A 17,237-nucleotide genomic window follows, 5' to 3' on the forward strand; every position below is an offset into this window, starting at 1 on the left:
GTTATTTCAGTGATCTATGTGGAAAGTCTTGAGAGCCTGAATGTAATGAGAATAATACCAAGATATAAGCAGAATCTTGCACTGAACATTGCCAAATATTAAATACTGTCCCTAGTTATTTGTCAGTGATATTTTAATGATTATTGCCATCTTCCTCTTTTTTCCCCATTCTCCAAAACTGCATTATTATAATATACAAACCAAGGTTATGGATTAACTCCTCTTAATTATCTGAAAAGAGATAACGTTCATGTGCTCAGCACACAACTAAGTAGTCTGATTTGGTGTTTTTTATTTTATTTATTTTAGAAAAGAAGACTTTCAAAAGGAGAAAAATCTACTGCCAAATAACTCAGCACCTCTTACAGAACCACAAGATGTGGAAGAAAGTCATTGAAGAGGAGCAACGGTTGGCAGGCATAGAAAATCAATCCCTGGACCAGACCCCTCAGTCGCACTCTTCAGAACAGATCCAGGCTATCAAGGAAGAAGAAGAAGAGAAAGGGAAACCAAGAGGCGAGGAGATACCAACCCAAAAGCCAGACCAGTGACAATGGATAGAATGGGCTGTGTTTCCAAACAGATTGACTTGTCAAAGATTCTCTTCAAGCCAGCACAACATTTAGACACAACACTGTAGAAATTTGAGATGGGCAAATGGCTATTGCATTTTGGGATTCTTCGCATTTTGTGTGTATATTTTTACAGTGAGGTACATTGTTAAAAACTTTTTGCTCAAAGAAGCTTTCACATTGCAACACCAGCTTCTAAGGATTTTTTAAGGAGGGAATATATATGTGTGTGTGTATATAAGCTCCCACATAGATACATGTAAAACATATTCACACTCATGCACGCACACACATACACACTGAAGGCCAGGATTGCTGGCTCCACAATTTAGTAACATTTATATTAAGATATATAGTGGTCACTGTGATATAATAAATCATAAAGGAAACCAAATCACAAAGGAGATGGTGTGGCTTAGCAAGGAAACAGTGCAGGAAATGTAGGTTACCAACTAAGCAGCTTTTGCTCTTAGTACTGAGGGATGAAAGTTCCAGAGCATTATTTGAATTCTGATACATCCTGCCAACACTGTGTGTGTGTGTGTGTGTGTGTGTGTGTGTGTGTGTGTGTGTGTGTGTGAAAGAGAGACAGAAGGGAACGGTTTGAGAGGGTGCTTGTGTGCATGTGTGTGCATATGTAAAGAGATTTTTGTGGTTTCAGTAACTCATAGACTAGCTGTAGCAAATGACTGAGTACATGTGAACAAACAGAAGGAATTTCACTCTGGAGTGTCTTGGGAGGCAGCCATTCCAAATGCCCTCCTCCATTTAGCTTCAATAAAGGGCCTTTTGCAGATGGAGGGCACTCAAGGGCTGGGTGAGAGGGCCACGTGTTTGGTATTACATTACTGCTATGCACCACTTGAAGGAGCTCTATCACCAGCCTCAAACCCGGAAGACTAAGGCATTTTCCAATCTACTTGCCTAATGAATGTATAGGAACTGTCTATGAGTATGGATGTCACTCAACTAAGATCAAATCACCATTTAAGGGGATGGCATTCTTTATACCTAAACACCTAAGAGCTGAAGTCAGGTCTTTTAATCAGGTTAGAATTCTAAATGATGCCAGAAAAGGCTTGGGAAATTGTACTTCAGCGTGATCGCCTGTGTCTTCTTAATTTGCTGCAAAATATGTGGTAGAGAAAGAAAAGGAAACAGAAAAATCACTCTGGGTTATATAGCAAGAGATGAAGGAGAATATTTCAACACAGGGTTTTTGTGTTGACATAGGAAAAGCCTGATTCTTGGCAACTGTTGTAGTTTGTCTTTCAGGGGTGAAGGTCCCACTGACAACCCCTGTTGTGGTGTTCCACACGCTGTTTGTTGGGGTAGCTTCCATCGGCAGTCTGGCCCATTGTCAGTCATGCTGCTTCTGGCTGGGGAGATTATAGAGAGATTGTTTGAAGATCGGGTTATTATTGAAAGTCTTTTTTTGTTCGTTTTGTTTTGGTTTGTTTGTTTATCTACACTTGTTTATGCTGTGAGCCAAACCTCTATTTAAAAAGTTGATACTCACTTTCAATATTTTATTTCATATTATTATATATGTCATGATAGTTATCTTGATGTAAATATGAAGATTTTTTTGTTTCTGTAGATAGTAAACTCTTTTTTTAAAAGAGGAAAAGGGAAACATTTTTATAAAGTTATATTTTAATCACCATTTTTATACATTGTAGTTCTCTCCAAGCCCAGTAAGAGAATGATGATTCATTTGCATGGAGGTCGATGGACAGCCAATCATCTACCTTTTCTAATTTAAATGATAATCTGATATAGTTTTATTGCCAGTTAAATGAGGATGCTGCAAAGCATGTTTTTTCACTAGTAACTTTTGCTAACTGAATGAATTCTGGGTCCATATCTCCCAGATGAAAAACTGTTAACCAATACCATATTTTATAGTTGGTGTCCATTTCTTTCCAACACTGTTTGTTATGATTCTTCCTTCAGTACTTACATACAGACCTGCTCATTATCTAAACAATCTTACCTTCTAAGTAAACCTTGATTGTGATTTCCAGTTTTTCTTTTCTCTGACGTAGTAGAAAGGAATGTTTACATTAAAAATACTTTTGTTTCTCATAAATGGATATTGTACTCCCCCCTTTCAAAGCATTATTTTACAATAATTCATGGCATTTTAAAAAATAAGGCAAAGATAATATGACAAAAAATATACATGGTTTCAAGGCAAATTCTCCAATAAGTAGGAAAATGTAAAAAGGATCAAGTGGATGCAGCCTCTACCTAAATAATTAAAATATATTTCAGTATGTTTCTGAATTAACACCAGGTCTTCATTATTCAGAACTTACTAAATTGTTTTCATTTTCTTAGTTTTACCTGTGTATCTCCATGTTTGCAAAAATTACTATGAGTCAAATTTTGCCAGTGAATTTAACTATTTTTCTTTCCTTGCAATTAAGGGGAAAAAAGCATTTATCTTCTCTTCTCATACGCCTTGCATCTAAGTACTTAGCAAAGTCAATATTTTCCCATTTTCCAAATGCTGTCCATCTCTAACATAAATGTTAATTGAACATAGAGCTATGTTTGGAGTGAGTGGACTGGCAGGACAGTTGGAAGTCCATCACAGTCTATTGACAGTTTCATCAAAGCTGTATAGTCCAACTAGTGGGGCAGCTTGGCTACTATGGTGGAAGTCTCAGCAAACTGCCTGGTTTTGTTTGTTTGTTTTGTTTTAAGGTACAGGAAATAAGAGGAATAATAGTGGCCAAAGCAATTAGAACATCTTCATTCCAGAACTGTGTTCAGCAATCCAGGCAGATTGATACATTTTTCTTTAAAAATAAATTGCTATTACAGCTAAACGTCAATTGGGATAAATAAAGGGATGAAGATCCACTAAGTTTGTGACTTTCATACACACCCAGTACATCTCAAAGGATGCTAAGGGACATTTTCTGCCAGTAGAGTTCTCCCCCTTTTTGGTGACAGCAATATTATTATGTTCACATCCAACTCCAGAGCTTACTTCCTGTGGTGCCAATGTATTTGTTGCAATTTACTACATTTTTATATGAGCCTATTTATAGGTGCCATTAAACTCAGGTCTTTCAAATGAAAGAGTTTCTAGCCCACTTAGGGAAAAAGATAATTGTTTAGAAAACCATAAAATCAATGGTAGGAAAAGTTGGAACAGGTTACCTGGATGCCATGGTTCTCTGTTAAATAAAGTAAGAGACCAGGTATATTCTGAGTGTCATCAGTGTTATTTTCAGCATGCTAATAAATGTCTTTCTGGTTATATATCTATCTAAATTAACCTTTAAAATATTGGTTTCCTTGATAAAAGCACCACTTTTGCTTTTGTTAGCTGTAATAGTTTTTGTCATTTAGATAAGACCTGGTTTGGCTCTCAATAAAAGATGAAGACAGTAGCTCTGTACAGGGATATATCTATATTAGTCTTCATCTTATGAATGAAGAAATTTTCTCATATTATGTTCAAGAAAGTATTTACTTCCTAAAAATAGAATTCCCGATTCTGTCTATTTTGGTTGAATACCAGAACAAATCTTACCGTTGCAATCCCAGTAAAACGAAAGAAAAGGAATATCTTACAGACTGTTCATATTAGATGTATGTAGACTGTTAATTTGCAGTTTCCCCATATTTCCTGCCTATCTTACCCAGAGAACTTTCTTTGAAGGTAAAAGCTGTGCAAAAGGCATGAGACTCAGGCCTACTCTTTGTTTAAATGATGGAAAAATATAAATTATTTTCTAAGTAATAAAAGTATAAAAATTATCATTATAAATAAAGTCTAAAGTTTGAAATTATTAATTTATAAAAGTGAACTAACTGTGTGATTATCAAATCCTGATTAATGAGAAGTGAATAATCTAAAAATCATTTATATTCTACTGTGGGAGGTATTCTTGGTGCTTCCATGTCAGTATCGGGCTCTCCATTGTCCTCATCATTTATAGTACTTCTAAAATAATAATGGAAACCTCAATAAGGGTCTTGTCCTCTTCTGTCATCCTAACCCTGATTCTAGTTTAATGCCTTTCCTGACTTATATGCCATTTGCAAATAAACTTCCTTTCAAACTGTTAGAACACTCCAATAAAACAAAGTTCTATGAACTTTCATAGTCTAGAAAAACCAACAAGATCCCCCTTATTTAGCGATTATTAGCTAATGTGTGAAAGAAATATCAATAAAAGTTCAAATGCTAATAGCTCAATTCCAGATAATTGAAAGCTAAAATATCTATGTACTTTGAAGCCAAACTGAGTTTATTTCATTGATAGAACAAGCAGCAACACATTTTATGACCATTGTCCTAGGTCGTTTGTGTCTTTATGAATTTGCTGATATTGTCAGTCCATTTTTTAAATCTTCAACAAAATTCAATTTTAAGATTAAGAAATCAGCAATTTTAGGTAAAGAATATTCCAAAATTAAATTGTTCTTTTTAAGAAATATATCAGTTTTAGGCCCTATATTCACACATCAATTTGTTCATCTGGAAGATATTCAAATTCTTATTGGGAATGAATTACACTACAAACAATGAGTTGAGCTAAAAACTATACATAACTTAAATTAAGATTTGCATACGTATTTGTGTGTTTCACACCAAAGACCCCTGCTCAGAGAACGGTAACATATTTTCCAGTCTATGTTATGCAACATGGATGTTAGGCAATGTGTGCTATTGCCAACACATGGTATTTGTTGAAATACATGTTGCTTTGACCTTACCTAATGGTGCTTTTACCTAACTTGAATTGCTTTTTGTGTTCCCACCAGCAAATCATTCTAACAGCAGGCTAACAATGGTGAAGTAAAATGAACATTTTGGGGCCGGGCGCAGTGGCTCACGCCTGTAATCCCAGCACTTTGGGAGGCCAAGGCTGGTGGATCACCTGAGGTCGGGAGTTCGACACCAGCCTGACCAACACGGAGAAACCCCGTCTTTACTAAAAATACAAAATGATCCAGGTGTGGTGGCGCATATCTGTAATCCCAGCTACCCAGGAGGCCGAGGCAGGAGAATCGCTTGAACCTGGGAGGCAGAGGTTATGGTGAGCTGAGATTGCACCATTGCACTCCAGCCTGGGCAACAGGAGTTAAATTTTGCCTCAAAAAAAAAAAAAAAAAAAAAAAAAAGAACATTTTTTGGCAAAATATGAAGACACAAAACTGAAGATTAAGGCTTCATTTCCACAGTGGAACTCAGTGTTTACCTGCTGATTCAAAAATACTGACCTAGTATCAGTGTAGGTAAGACCATAAAATACAGTGTACAGAATTATATATAAATGGAGAACAAAATTAGCTTTTGACATATGTTTAAGTCTCTAAAAGGAATCCACATTTTCTTTCCAGATACAGCTAGTTTTTCTCCACATGTTTTTAAGGTTGATTTCCTTGACACACATTGGTATCCTTGGGTTTCTGCTTCCTTGAAAAGTTGTGGAGCACAGAAGAAAAGCCTTCTCTTTACAGATAAAAAATGTTGAACATGTTCATGTTCTGACAATGAAGCAATGATTTCCTCATTGCTTTGCATTAAGAAGTGGTTCTTTAGTTATGCAAATAATTCAATAACCAAAAATGCTTCAAAGAGTAATAATAAATCACCATAGGTAAGTATTCTCAAGAATGTTTAAATTTGGTTTATTTTCTTGAAGCAAAGTTATTTAATTTTTTAATTTTTAACTTAAAATGAAACCCACAAAATGACATTCCGTGGTAGAGTATTTTCATATAATCAGAACAGTAAACTACTGATTATTTTCATATACTCAGAGGCTGAATATTTTGATATAATAAGAACTAGTATCATATAACAGAAAACTAGAAAGAAGGTTTAATTCTTTTTCTAATATTCTACAAGCCTCATGGGGAAAATGTTTTATGAAGGATTCAAATACATTAGATAAAAATTAGTGTCAGTAATTTAACTTTGTACAAATTATAGTCTGAGATCTTCTGAGTTTTCCCAAGACAAAGGAGTGTATTATCCAGCAATTTATTATGTTTTGTGTTGTTATAAAATAAATGTTCTATTAATGTATATTTTATTTTACTAAGTTCTAACACAAAAGGCCAAATACTTACCTTTCCTACTAAGAAAAATTAAACCTTATTAATCTTGACTTTCACAGATGAAACACTGACCAGTCAATAAACAACAGCCACTGCATTAATCTGCCCAGCATGATCAGCTAGTAGGTTAGAATTTGAAATTCATTAATAAAAAATTAATAACAAAACTTTGTAAGCCTTAGTGGTTTAATATTTCAGTGTCATTGAAAGTTCCTATTTCAAATTAAACAAACTGCAGCAGGATATTTTTCCTTTCCTGTTTCAAAACAAAAACCAGATGAAGAAAAATCAAAGACAAACTCATAGGAGGAAAGCATGGCTTCTCTTCAATTATACTTCTCTTACTCAGTATTAGTAACCAAAAAATAAGCAGAAATTCTCCTCTGCCATAATTAAAAGAAGGAATGGCCTTTGACTTAAGTTCTAGTTCCTCAAGCCTGCTTTCCTTGTAAAGTCCATGGTACTAAGAAGCAAAAAATGCAGAGCTGTGGATTGGGAGTGAACACTACATAAAATTTGCAGGGTATCCCAGGACACCCCTCCGTCTTTAATACAAACCAATTTAGTTACTCTGGAGTGAAATGACTTGTGGATACACTGTTCAACCATGACTTCCTTTATGACAAGGAGCACTTATACATGTTTCCAAATGTGAATTAGCCCTTGAATTAGTTTGAAAACTGCTACTTGAATAACTTTTGAAGAGAAAGATTTTCTTTCCGGTAATTTTACTCCCTAAAAAAGGCAAAATACTCAGATGTTCAATATGAAATTAAAAATAGTTGTTTGAATTATATATACTTCAATAAATAGTTCTTTGTGTATATAAAGTGTTGGTTCATAGCAGTTTCCTTGTCCCTTTTCTTTTTAAAATTCCCAACTGATTATGGGTCAAAAACTCCATCTTATATGAGTGATGATTTCATTTTAACTATTTATAAGGATAATTTAGTATTATAGTATTGCTAACTTTAATAATTCTAACATATCTATATATTACCTGTTAGTGAGGTTTTAATGGCTTTACTTAATACATATTTGTTCATCAGCTTAAAAAATCACTAAATTTTTTATACTCTGTAAAATATTTGCATGGGAATTTTAGCATATTATGTTTGCTTAACTGGTGTTTTTTTCACTTATGACTGTCAGTTTATGTCTTAATGTATTCTCACAGAAGAATGCATACCATTTTTGTTCCAACAAGAACAATCTGTTAGTTGATAAGCACTGGTAATAAATATCACTGAACCCACCCACCCCCTGATATTTCTTCCTCAAGTTTTCTATCATGCAAATCACAAAATGAAAATTGGTGCTTTTACAAATATTTGGAAGCTCTCAATGCAAAATAATAAAAATGAGATTCTCCCTGGCTTTCTATAATATATTAGGATATGTGACTGAAGGAACTTTAACCTGAATTTAGAGTGTTTTAGGTTTTGGTTGGTTTGAATAATTTGATTTGCATTTTGGTATTAAAATGTGCTCTGATTTCTGCGGGCATTTGTTCTGACCAGTCATTACCTCTTCCCAACAGAAAAAAAAAAAAAAAAAAACTGGCATTGGCAAGTTTTAATTAATATGGCCCAAAAATTTGACCTTGAAGGATATTTGTAAACCAGAGAGTATTTAATTAACTAAATTTACTGTTTCTGAAAAGCAATATTTTCAAATAACTGCCAACCAAAGTGACACTATAGGGATGTCATTTGTACATGACAATTTTTAACAATGTAATTCTTACCACTCTCGAGAGACCTGAATATGTTTACTAATAACTTTGCCAAATTTTTCAACTTCTAGAAAAACAAGAGTGAGTCTTTTGAACTTAATCATTTTGCAATTGAAATAAATCTTGTCCTTTCACCTGTATCTTCCATTTAATACATGTAGCAATACTTAGTATCATCCCATCACAAGTATTGTTAGGCGACTTAGTGGCTGAGAAATGTTTGTAAAAAGTAAAATCTGTACAGAAAAAAAAAACTAGATCAATTGTATTTATTTTTATTATTTTTTAGCTTAGATACTATGTTGATGCTCCCTTTTTGCCAGAATTACTGGAAGTGCCTCTTGGTTTTATATATATAATATATAAATATTACAGTAAATATATACTCAAAATTATTAAAATTATGTCCTAGATTATCTATGTCGATGTTATGAGTGAAGATAATGTATAATATAAAAATAATTCTGCAGTATTATGATTTACGTAGTATTTGTACAATCCACTTCCTCCAGTCCTCTGAAGGCATCCTTTCCTCTTATATGCAAATACCATGGTGTGGTACCTAACTTACTCTGTCGTGAGATGACATCTATTGGCCTTCCTACAATATCCAAAGAAACTTGTGGGGCTTATATTCTCGCGGTCACATCTTTCTCACTATCACTAATGAATTCATAGCCACATTTAGTCATCATCTAACTTTCTGCAACTAAGTTGTGTCCTTTCTTTAATCAAATAGCACCAAAGCCAAAATACCCACATTTCTGGCATTCAGCTTTAGAGTCCTATAAAATAGACAGTTGTATTTCTACCTAGGTTTCCTAAGAAATTGATTCTTCAATCTACACCTATTATTTCCCCATTACCTATGACATCAAATCCCAACTCCTAAGCCTGATGTTTTCAAATCCCCCTTTGCTCTGGCCTAAAACTACCCTCTCCAGCTTCCTGCTCCAAAAGGAACCTTCCACTTATCATTTATATTTCTTTATCTCTGGCAAATACATCAGTTGAGTTAGTGCACTTTCTATAAACATACACTTTCTCTCTCTCTCTCTCACACACACACACACTTCCAACTATACACAGCACAAGAAGACAAGATTGACTATCTCTTCTTCAGGTGTGAATTTTACTCCTCTCTCAGGGTTTTCCTCTTACAATCATGCCATGGCTCTGAGTGGAAGGGAGATGATTGCTTGGCAGTCTAGTCTGAACCTTTAACGCCATCCTTCAATTAAGTGTTCTTAAAACAAGTCTTAAGGAAGGAAAATTTAAATTACATGGTGTGAGGGATAATAATGGGTAAGTTCTAATGGAGACTAACATCCAGGCCAGAGAAGAGGGATTATTCTGATCATTACCTAAAATAGGAAGCCTGAGACATCAGATTAGTGTGTCCTTGTTCACACCAATTCACACGTAGTCCAGCTTTACAGGTCACCCCCAAGCCTGTAAATTCTACCCCATGTGGTTCAGCAGGCTTGGGGGTGCTTTCTATCTCTAAAATTTTTGGTTCAACTTGTTCAGATGAAATAATTTCCAGTAAGGGATACTTTCACCAGAATACACAATGGTTCCATTGCCAAGGCTACTATTTGGATATTTTTTTTTATAGTTTAAGTTTTAGGGTACATGTGCACAACGTGCAGGTTTGTTACATATGTATACATGTGCCATTTTGTTATGCTGCACCCGTTAACTCGTCATTTAACATTAGGTATATTTTGTTGTCTCATGTTACTGAACCATCAGGGTAGAAAGTGATTGATCCCAGTTTACTAGGCTGAAGTATGGTTTCTGATATCAAAACCGTGGCAAGAAAGATTGTGTTTGGAACGCAAAGAATTCTCCATGGAGCCCTTAATGCTTCCATGTTATGTAGTGAGTGTGGTGGGACACTGGAGTCACCCAATAAAAACAGAACCACTAAGAAAATTGACCTTGCAAGAATTAACTTGCAGGTCATCCTATCAGTAAAAATGTTCCACCATGAGAAGTCCTAACAGAGGGCAATGAAAACGTGGAATGGATAGTGGAAAACAAAAGTTTTATGTCAACATTGGCTTCGTAGTCAAATATAGAAATAAATTTGGAATTCATCCACTAACACTTCTTAATCTATTTACATATGTGTATATCTGTCTCTGTATCATTTATTTAAAACTCAATATGAAAATTTTCAAATGTATTCAAACGAGAGAGAATAGTAGAGTGAACACCAGGTGCCTATCACCTAGCTCAAACAATTAATATACTGCCAATCTGTTCCATATATACCTCCCAATATTTAGTACATCTCCTCTATATGAAAATATATGAAATTCTACATGAATATATGAATTTCTATATGAAAATATAGAAATATATGAATTTCTATATGAAAATATAAATATAACATATCCTTCTATTAGTAAATGATTTGTAAAAAAAAAAAGAAGTGCTATATTTACCTCTAAAACAATTATACCACCATTATCATCCCTAAAAAAAACTAACACAAATTACTCAATACAACAAATATCCACAGTGTTCTCATTTCTGAGGTTATAAAACTTCTAAGAAGATTACAAAGAAGTCTTCTTGTTATAGTTTGTTTCTTTTTGAATAGGTGTACGAAGTCTGTACATTGTAATTGGTCAGTTCATTTCTTAAGTTAAAATATACAATTTCTCCCTCATCTCCTTTTTTCCTTGTGGTTTTTGGTTGGAAAAAATATTGAGTTATTTGTCCTAAATACATTCTTTACTTTCAATTTTGCTGATTGTATCTTTTATGGTGTCATTTAACTTGCTCTTCTCTTCCCTATATTTCTTATGGACTGGTATTTAAATCTAATCTGAGATTTGATAAGATTAGTTTTCTTTGGAAGTAAAAAGGAGGACTATTTCAAAGTTGGTGTTTCAAGCTTTTAAATTCCATCAGGATGTTCAAAATGGCTTGAGATTTTTGGTGATATTATTGGTCATTGATTACCTTTCGCTAAATTCATTAATTCATTAGAGGTTTGAAAATTATAATACTCTCACTTATAAGTGAGGCTAAACATTAGGTACACATGGACATAAAAATGGGAACAATAGACATGACACATTACTTGAGGGGGAGATGGAGGAGAAAGGCAAGGGCTGAAAAACTACCTATTGGGTACCATGCTCACTATCTAGTTGATGGAATCATTTTACCCCAAAACTCAGTGTCTCACAATATACCCATGTAAAAAATCTGCACATATACTCTCTGAATCTAAAATTAAAATTATAATTATAAAATTAAATATCTAATAGCTTAATTCTACTAGAAATTAATCTACTTATGTATAACATAGAATTATAAAAACTTTATAGAGAGGGTCTGAACTGATCATATTAACAGAAATTTTTCAAAATGGTTAAGAATCATCCTTATACAATAACTACTTTCTCAATTTCTCTACTGTGCCACAAAAACCAAGCTGTGCAAATAAAACCCATTAGAGCTCTACCAATCTAAAAGCAATTGAAAATTAGTATATTTTCTACATTTTTTTCTTTAACCTTTGCATTTGACTCAAATGAGTTTAAGGATTTTGTATTTTTAATCTTGTTTTTATTAAATCTGTTCTAGAAATAAATTTGTCATCTCTGGAGAATAGTCTCTATTTTCAGACTATTTGTTGGACTAAACCAAGGTTGCACTGGTATTATTTCAGTAAAACTTCAAAACCTTACCAAAATCCTTTCAGAATACTTTAAGATTGAATTACATTTCAATAAATATTAATTACCCTAAGAAAGAAAAGAAAATCATAATATTTTTATTCTCTCATCCTTTTTTGTTTATTAGTTGGAATTCTATGAAGAGAAATTTGTCTTTACTCTGTAATAACTCTAAGGAAAGAATGGAATAGAAAAGCTAGGATAAACACACAATTTCTCCCTAAATACCACTAGTTTTAAACCTATTAATATTTAAGTTGTGTTTAGAATTACTCCAAAGTGACCATGTGATGTTTTAATAGTGTTTTTAACTCATAAATTTTGTGATTTTGTATGTTTCAACCATTACAATTATTCTTACCGATGCTCAAGCTTTCCTATATTTGATTAGCAGAAACCTGTTCAGGCTGGCTTCTGAATCCTATTGGCACAATGTAGTCTTCAAGGCATCCCAGCTCTTTTTTATGACAAGATATTCCAGGCCTATCTTATATCTTTACACCTGGTATTAGTCACATATCAAGGATCCATGGTGCTTTTATTTATGGTGCTAGTTGCACTTATTACTACTTAGTTGATCATTGTTTCTAGACCTTTTCAGTGGAGAGAGCTAATACACACACACGTAGATATCTATATCTATCTATGTCTATATCTGTATCTACATATCTCCTGTATGTATGTATGCATTTTTCCAGACTGAAAAACTCAACTCAAATTTGGGTATACAAAATATTCCCTAACCTCATTGGATCTTATATTATAGATTATATTTAAAGCCATGACACCAGATAAGGTCATTAAGGAAGTAAATATAGACAGCAAAGAAGATATTCCACAGACTGAATTTTGGAATATTCCAGCAATGAAGACTAAGAGCAAATGACCACTGAAGTAGGAAGAAAACCAGGGGTGTGTGGTGAAACCAAGTGAATAAAATGTATCAAAGAGAAGGGCACATTAATGACATACAATTCTGCTAATACATCAATTAAAATGAGGTCTGGATATTGATCACTGGATTTATTACTGTGAATGTCTTTAATGTTATTGATGAAAATATTTGCATTGGAGTGGTAAAGGCAAAACCTGATTAGAGTTGGTGAAAAATGAACTGGAGGAGAGGAAATATATACAAGGAATGTGACTAAAGTTTGGGCTTAGAAACATGGACTGTAGGAGCAAGAAGGAAGACAGCTAATAGCAATGTACATTTGGGTAGAGAGTAGATGTCATGAGGACAGAGTATAATATTTCTCCTGATATTTCTGTTTTGTTAGTGAATTTCCTAGACAAGATCATCAGCTAATAATCAGGGTGCAGCCAGAAATGAAGATTTGAGAGAGGTAAAGTGATTGGGTCATTAAAAAGTATTACGTCTAGCAATGCCTCTATGACTCAGTGAGTTAAGTGGTTATAAATATAAAATAAGCCCTAAGGGCATGTTACTGAGTTGTTCTTCAATTACTTAAAACAGTACGGATGCAAATACTAAGAAGAAAGAAAGTGGATTTAACTGAGGTGAGCTTTGCCTGGGAAGATCAATAAATTGAAAGAGAAACAGGAGAATTGAGGGTATACAGAAGGAAGTGATTAAAATAATTGCATGAAAAAATTCAAGTAAGGAGGAAAATGCAAATATGAGTGTCCTGGCTTGAATTGTGTCTCCCAAAAAGATATGAGGAAGTCCTAACCCCCTGTACCTGTGAATGTCACTTTTCCTGAAAAGAGAGTCTTAGCAGACCTTATCAAGTTAAGATGAGGTCATGAGTGTGGTCCCCAGTCAAAGATGACTAGCGTTTATTTAAGAACAGAGGACAGAGACATAACGGGAGAAGATGGCCATGTGGTAACAGAAGCAGCTGTTGGAGTGATACACCTATAAAACAAGGAGTTCAGGCTGTCAGCAAACACCAGGAGGTGGAAGAGGTAAGGAGGATTCTTCCCTACAGGTCTCAGAGGGAGCATGGCTCTGCTGACACCTTGATTTTTGATTTCTGGCCTCCAAAAGTGTGAGACAATAAAGTTCTGTTTTAGGTCACTCAGCTTGTAGACTTTGTTAGTGCAGTCTTAGGAAATGCATTCATTTATATGTTGTCTGTGGTTAATTTAACACCAGAATGGCAGAGGTGAGTGGTTGTGATAGAGATTGCATGGTCCTACAAAACCTAAAATATTTCTTATTTGTCCCTTTATAGAAGTTTGTTAACTCCCTCATCTAGAGTTTGGAAATGGGAATGAAAGGCTGAAGTAGGCTACAATCCAATGCAAGGTTGCACATAAGAAGCTCTGAATAAGTGTAAAAATTATGTGCATTCAAAACAATAACATTAACTGTGGACTCTGGAAATAAGAAAAGGAATCGTGTTGGAGAGTGAGACTGAGCCAGTTGGGAATAGACAAAATTACATTCTCAGGGGAGAATTTCATTTCTTGGTGAGGAATATTATGCCCTTTGGGCTGGTAAATACTATCTCCTCTTGAATAAAACAGTGGTCTGGCCACCTGTTAGACACTGAGAAGTCTAGACTAACACTCAATGTATTCGGATGTTTGCTCACTATTCTGATGGAAAAGTCTGGTTTGATTGTTAAAGTAAAATATTTGGCCTTTCAGAGTGTGAAAACACCATTGCTTCATTGCAAGGTTTAATATAAACCCATTTTTCTTGCATTTTCTTTTCTTTCTTTTGTAGTAAAATGTGCTTGAATAATATTAACTATTCTGACCATTATGTGAACTAAATATATATATATAAAATGATCATACCTTCCGCTCATTTATTTGCAACGTGCTTTTGAATACATTATATAATTTAATCCTTAAAACAGCCCTATAAATCTGTTTTTTTTAAACAAAAAAATTCTGCTTTACAAAGGAAGAAGTTGAGACTCAATAAAATTAAGTGACCATCCCAGAGTCTCAGCCACTTAAGAGTAGGGTGAATCTTGGATAATTCTGGTAGCAAATTTATTTATTGGTAGAAAATAAATGCAAACTACTACTGCTTAAGACCCTCTAAAGTTTTTCTCTTGGAAAAAGAATTTATTAGAATTGTGGACTTTATCAGTGCAAGGATTTATTTATCCTTGGAATTAGGCAGAATAAACAATTGAATGCCAAAAATTCAACGTGTTTCTTTTCTGTTTTCAAAACTCATAGAAATTGTAAATATGAGCAACTGATCATGTCTCTGAGAATTAACTCTTTTTGTACAGAGCGCTGCAGAGCTTTGATTGTGACCTGATACTTGGTCCTTAAAGATTCTACAACACCAATGGAAAAGAAAACCATGTAGCAAATTAGCCCAAGAACCGTTAAAGACAAAACAAAACAAACCAAAACCAAAACACACAAACAAAGAAAACACAAGAATCCCAGTGATGTCCCTAAGGAATAGTTGGCTTAAAAACTTTCTGGAAGGAGGAGGGGTCTCTGTTATAAACTTCCGCCCTCCTCTGGCTTCTGTTCCCTTACCCTCTGCCCCCTGCGGAGTTGTGTTTTCTGGGAATCAGCAAGTAAGATCACAAGTGGTCTTTTCTTTTATTCACTCTCTCCCATAAAGAAAGCTTTATCACGTGTGGCCTTAAACTTGCAGCAAATTGCAAAGAAATGGCTCAAAAGCTTCAGCTCTTTCTGTGCCCTGGGAGCTGAGATGTACGTCAGTGGCCTTGCCAGCGTGGCCAATTCTCTGCTGACTGCCAGAAAAAAGAGGCCAGGAAGAAAGAGGAAAGAGAAGAGATCGCTCAGGGGTGAGACCATGCCCTTCATCTTTTCTTTTCCCTAATCTGCTCTGCTTGTGTCCACCCACACTCTCCCCACCTGGCAAAATTGTTCAAAATTGCTGTGGAGTTTACCTCAGTTTCCTCTTTCAGTCTGTGGTGTGTGGTCCATCCTCTTGCTGAGCACATTGAAAGGAACTGGCTATCTTTGATCTCTTCCTCCAGGTAAGACTTGGTTCTCTCATTTTATATTTTGTGACTAATACATCAGATTCTTATGGGAGATTAACCCTTAATTTCTGTGCGATTTATGTTTTATCCATAAAAATATCAATGAAAGGTGATGATCCCCTCATTAGTTTGATGGAAATAAGAGAGAAGATTGGTTAAAGAAATCAGATAAACTCAAATTTGAGTTCAAATTTTGAGTCTCATGCTTATAAATTGTTTAGCTTTTGACAAGTCACTTAATTGCTTTGGGCCATCTAATTTAAAAAATGGAATTCTAATACTACGTTTGTTGGGTTGTTTTAAGGATTAGAAAAAGTACGTACATCACTCAACACAAAAATAGTACTTATTAAATCTGAATCTGACACAGATAATTTGTATTGGGTGAGAAATTAGTTTCTAAACAACACACACTCCTCGGCAGCAAGTGCCGTGAGGCTATTTTTTAGTTTGTCTGAAGGGAGGCATCCTGGTGTCCAGAAGTCAAGCCAGGACAGAGGTTTTCCTCACAGGAGATGGCCAAGAGAAGAGAGGGAGGGGTGTGGTTGCCTTTAGGACTTTCTCTGTGGCAGTCCTTGGGGACTGATTGCTGGACAGAGTCCGAGTCAGTTGCAGAGCAGAGGGGTTGAGTACATCTGCGGGATGTAACTACAACCTTCCTAAGCCACTTGCTCTCTACATTTAAAATCTGGAGGGCTGATTTTGAAACTAATGAGGACTGATTATTCAATGTTTTTGAACCAAAGGAAGAGAAACTGCTTGGCTTGTTTTTCTTTGGCCTCCAGAATAAGTTATGCTCCAAACCCAGGGTATTGGATGAAAACTGTCGTATGTCTTTTCCTGGAAGAATCTATTCAAGTGGCCAGAGATCAATTAAGGATTTGCCAAATGCAAATAATTCTGAATAACTGTGTACTCTTGCTCTACTTCTGCAGTTGCAAATGAAGAGAGAGAGCCTGCAGGCCCCAAGGATCTTTCCGTTCATGTCATTGAGCTTCCTTCCCTCTCTTTTTACAGGGGATGAACTGTAGCCTCCTTGGAACGTACTACACTTGCAATAATTTGCGCATTAACCATCAAGACACTTCAGTAAAGCTATGCAGTGCCAATAGTTTAAGCTGGATCCTATTTTGCCCTAACACAAAGTGAACTGAGATGACTCTATTTCATTATACTTTTGAATTTTAGT

At 34.9% G+C, this 17,237-nt stretch overlaps 2 protein-coding genes across 12 annotated transcripts in view; both read left to right on the forward strand.

Moving 5' to 3' along the window:
* The window catches only part of PDE3A (phosphodiesterase 3A), a 308,613-nt gene extending 302,875 nt beyond the window's left edge, over positions 1-5,738 (forward strand). For all 3 annotated transcript variants that reach the window (XM_054663100.2, XM_520783.8, XM_054663102.2), the window contains one exon: positions 310-5,738. In XM_054663100.2, the coding sequence (XP_054519075.1) occupies positions 310-551 (242 nt within the window). In that variant the 3' untranslated portion in view covers positions 552-5,738. The remainder of the gene's footprint in view (positions 1-309) is intronic.
* Positions 5,739-11,673: 5,935 nt separating this feature from the next.
* The window catches only part of SLCO1C1 (solute carrier organic anion transporter family member 1C1), a 60,980-nt gene continuing 55,416 nt past the window's right edge, over positions 11,674-17,237 (forward strand). For 2 of the 9 annotated variants that reach the window (XR_673302.5, XM_009424947.5), the window contains exons 1-2: positions 14,861-15,847; positions 15,971-16,042. The gene's annotated coding sequence lies outside the window, so the exon portion shown is untranslated. The other 7 variants (XM_009424939.3, XM_024347698.3, XM_009424943.5 and 4 more) reach the window with 6 other exon arrangements.

This window comes from Pan troglodytes, chromosome 10 (genome assembly GCF_028858775.2).
Source record: "Pan troglodytes isolate AG18354 chromosome 10, NHGRI_mPanTro3-v2.0_pri, whole genome shotgun sequence".
Lineage (NCBI taxonomy): Eukaryota > Metazoa > Chordata > Mammalia > Primates > Hominidae > Pan > Pan troglodytes.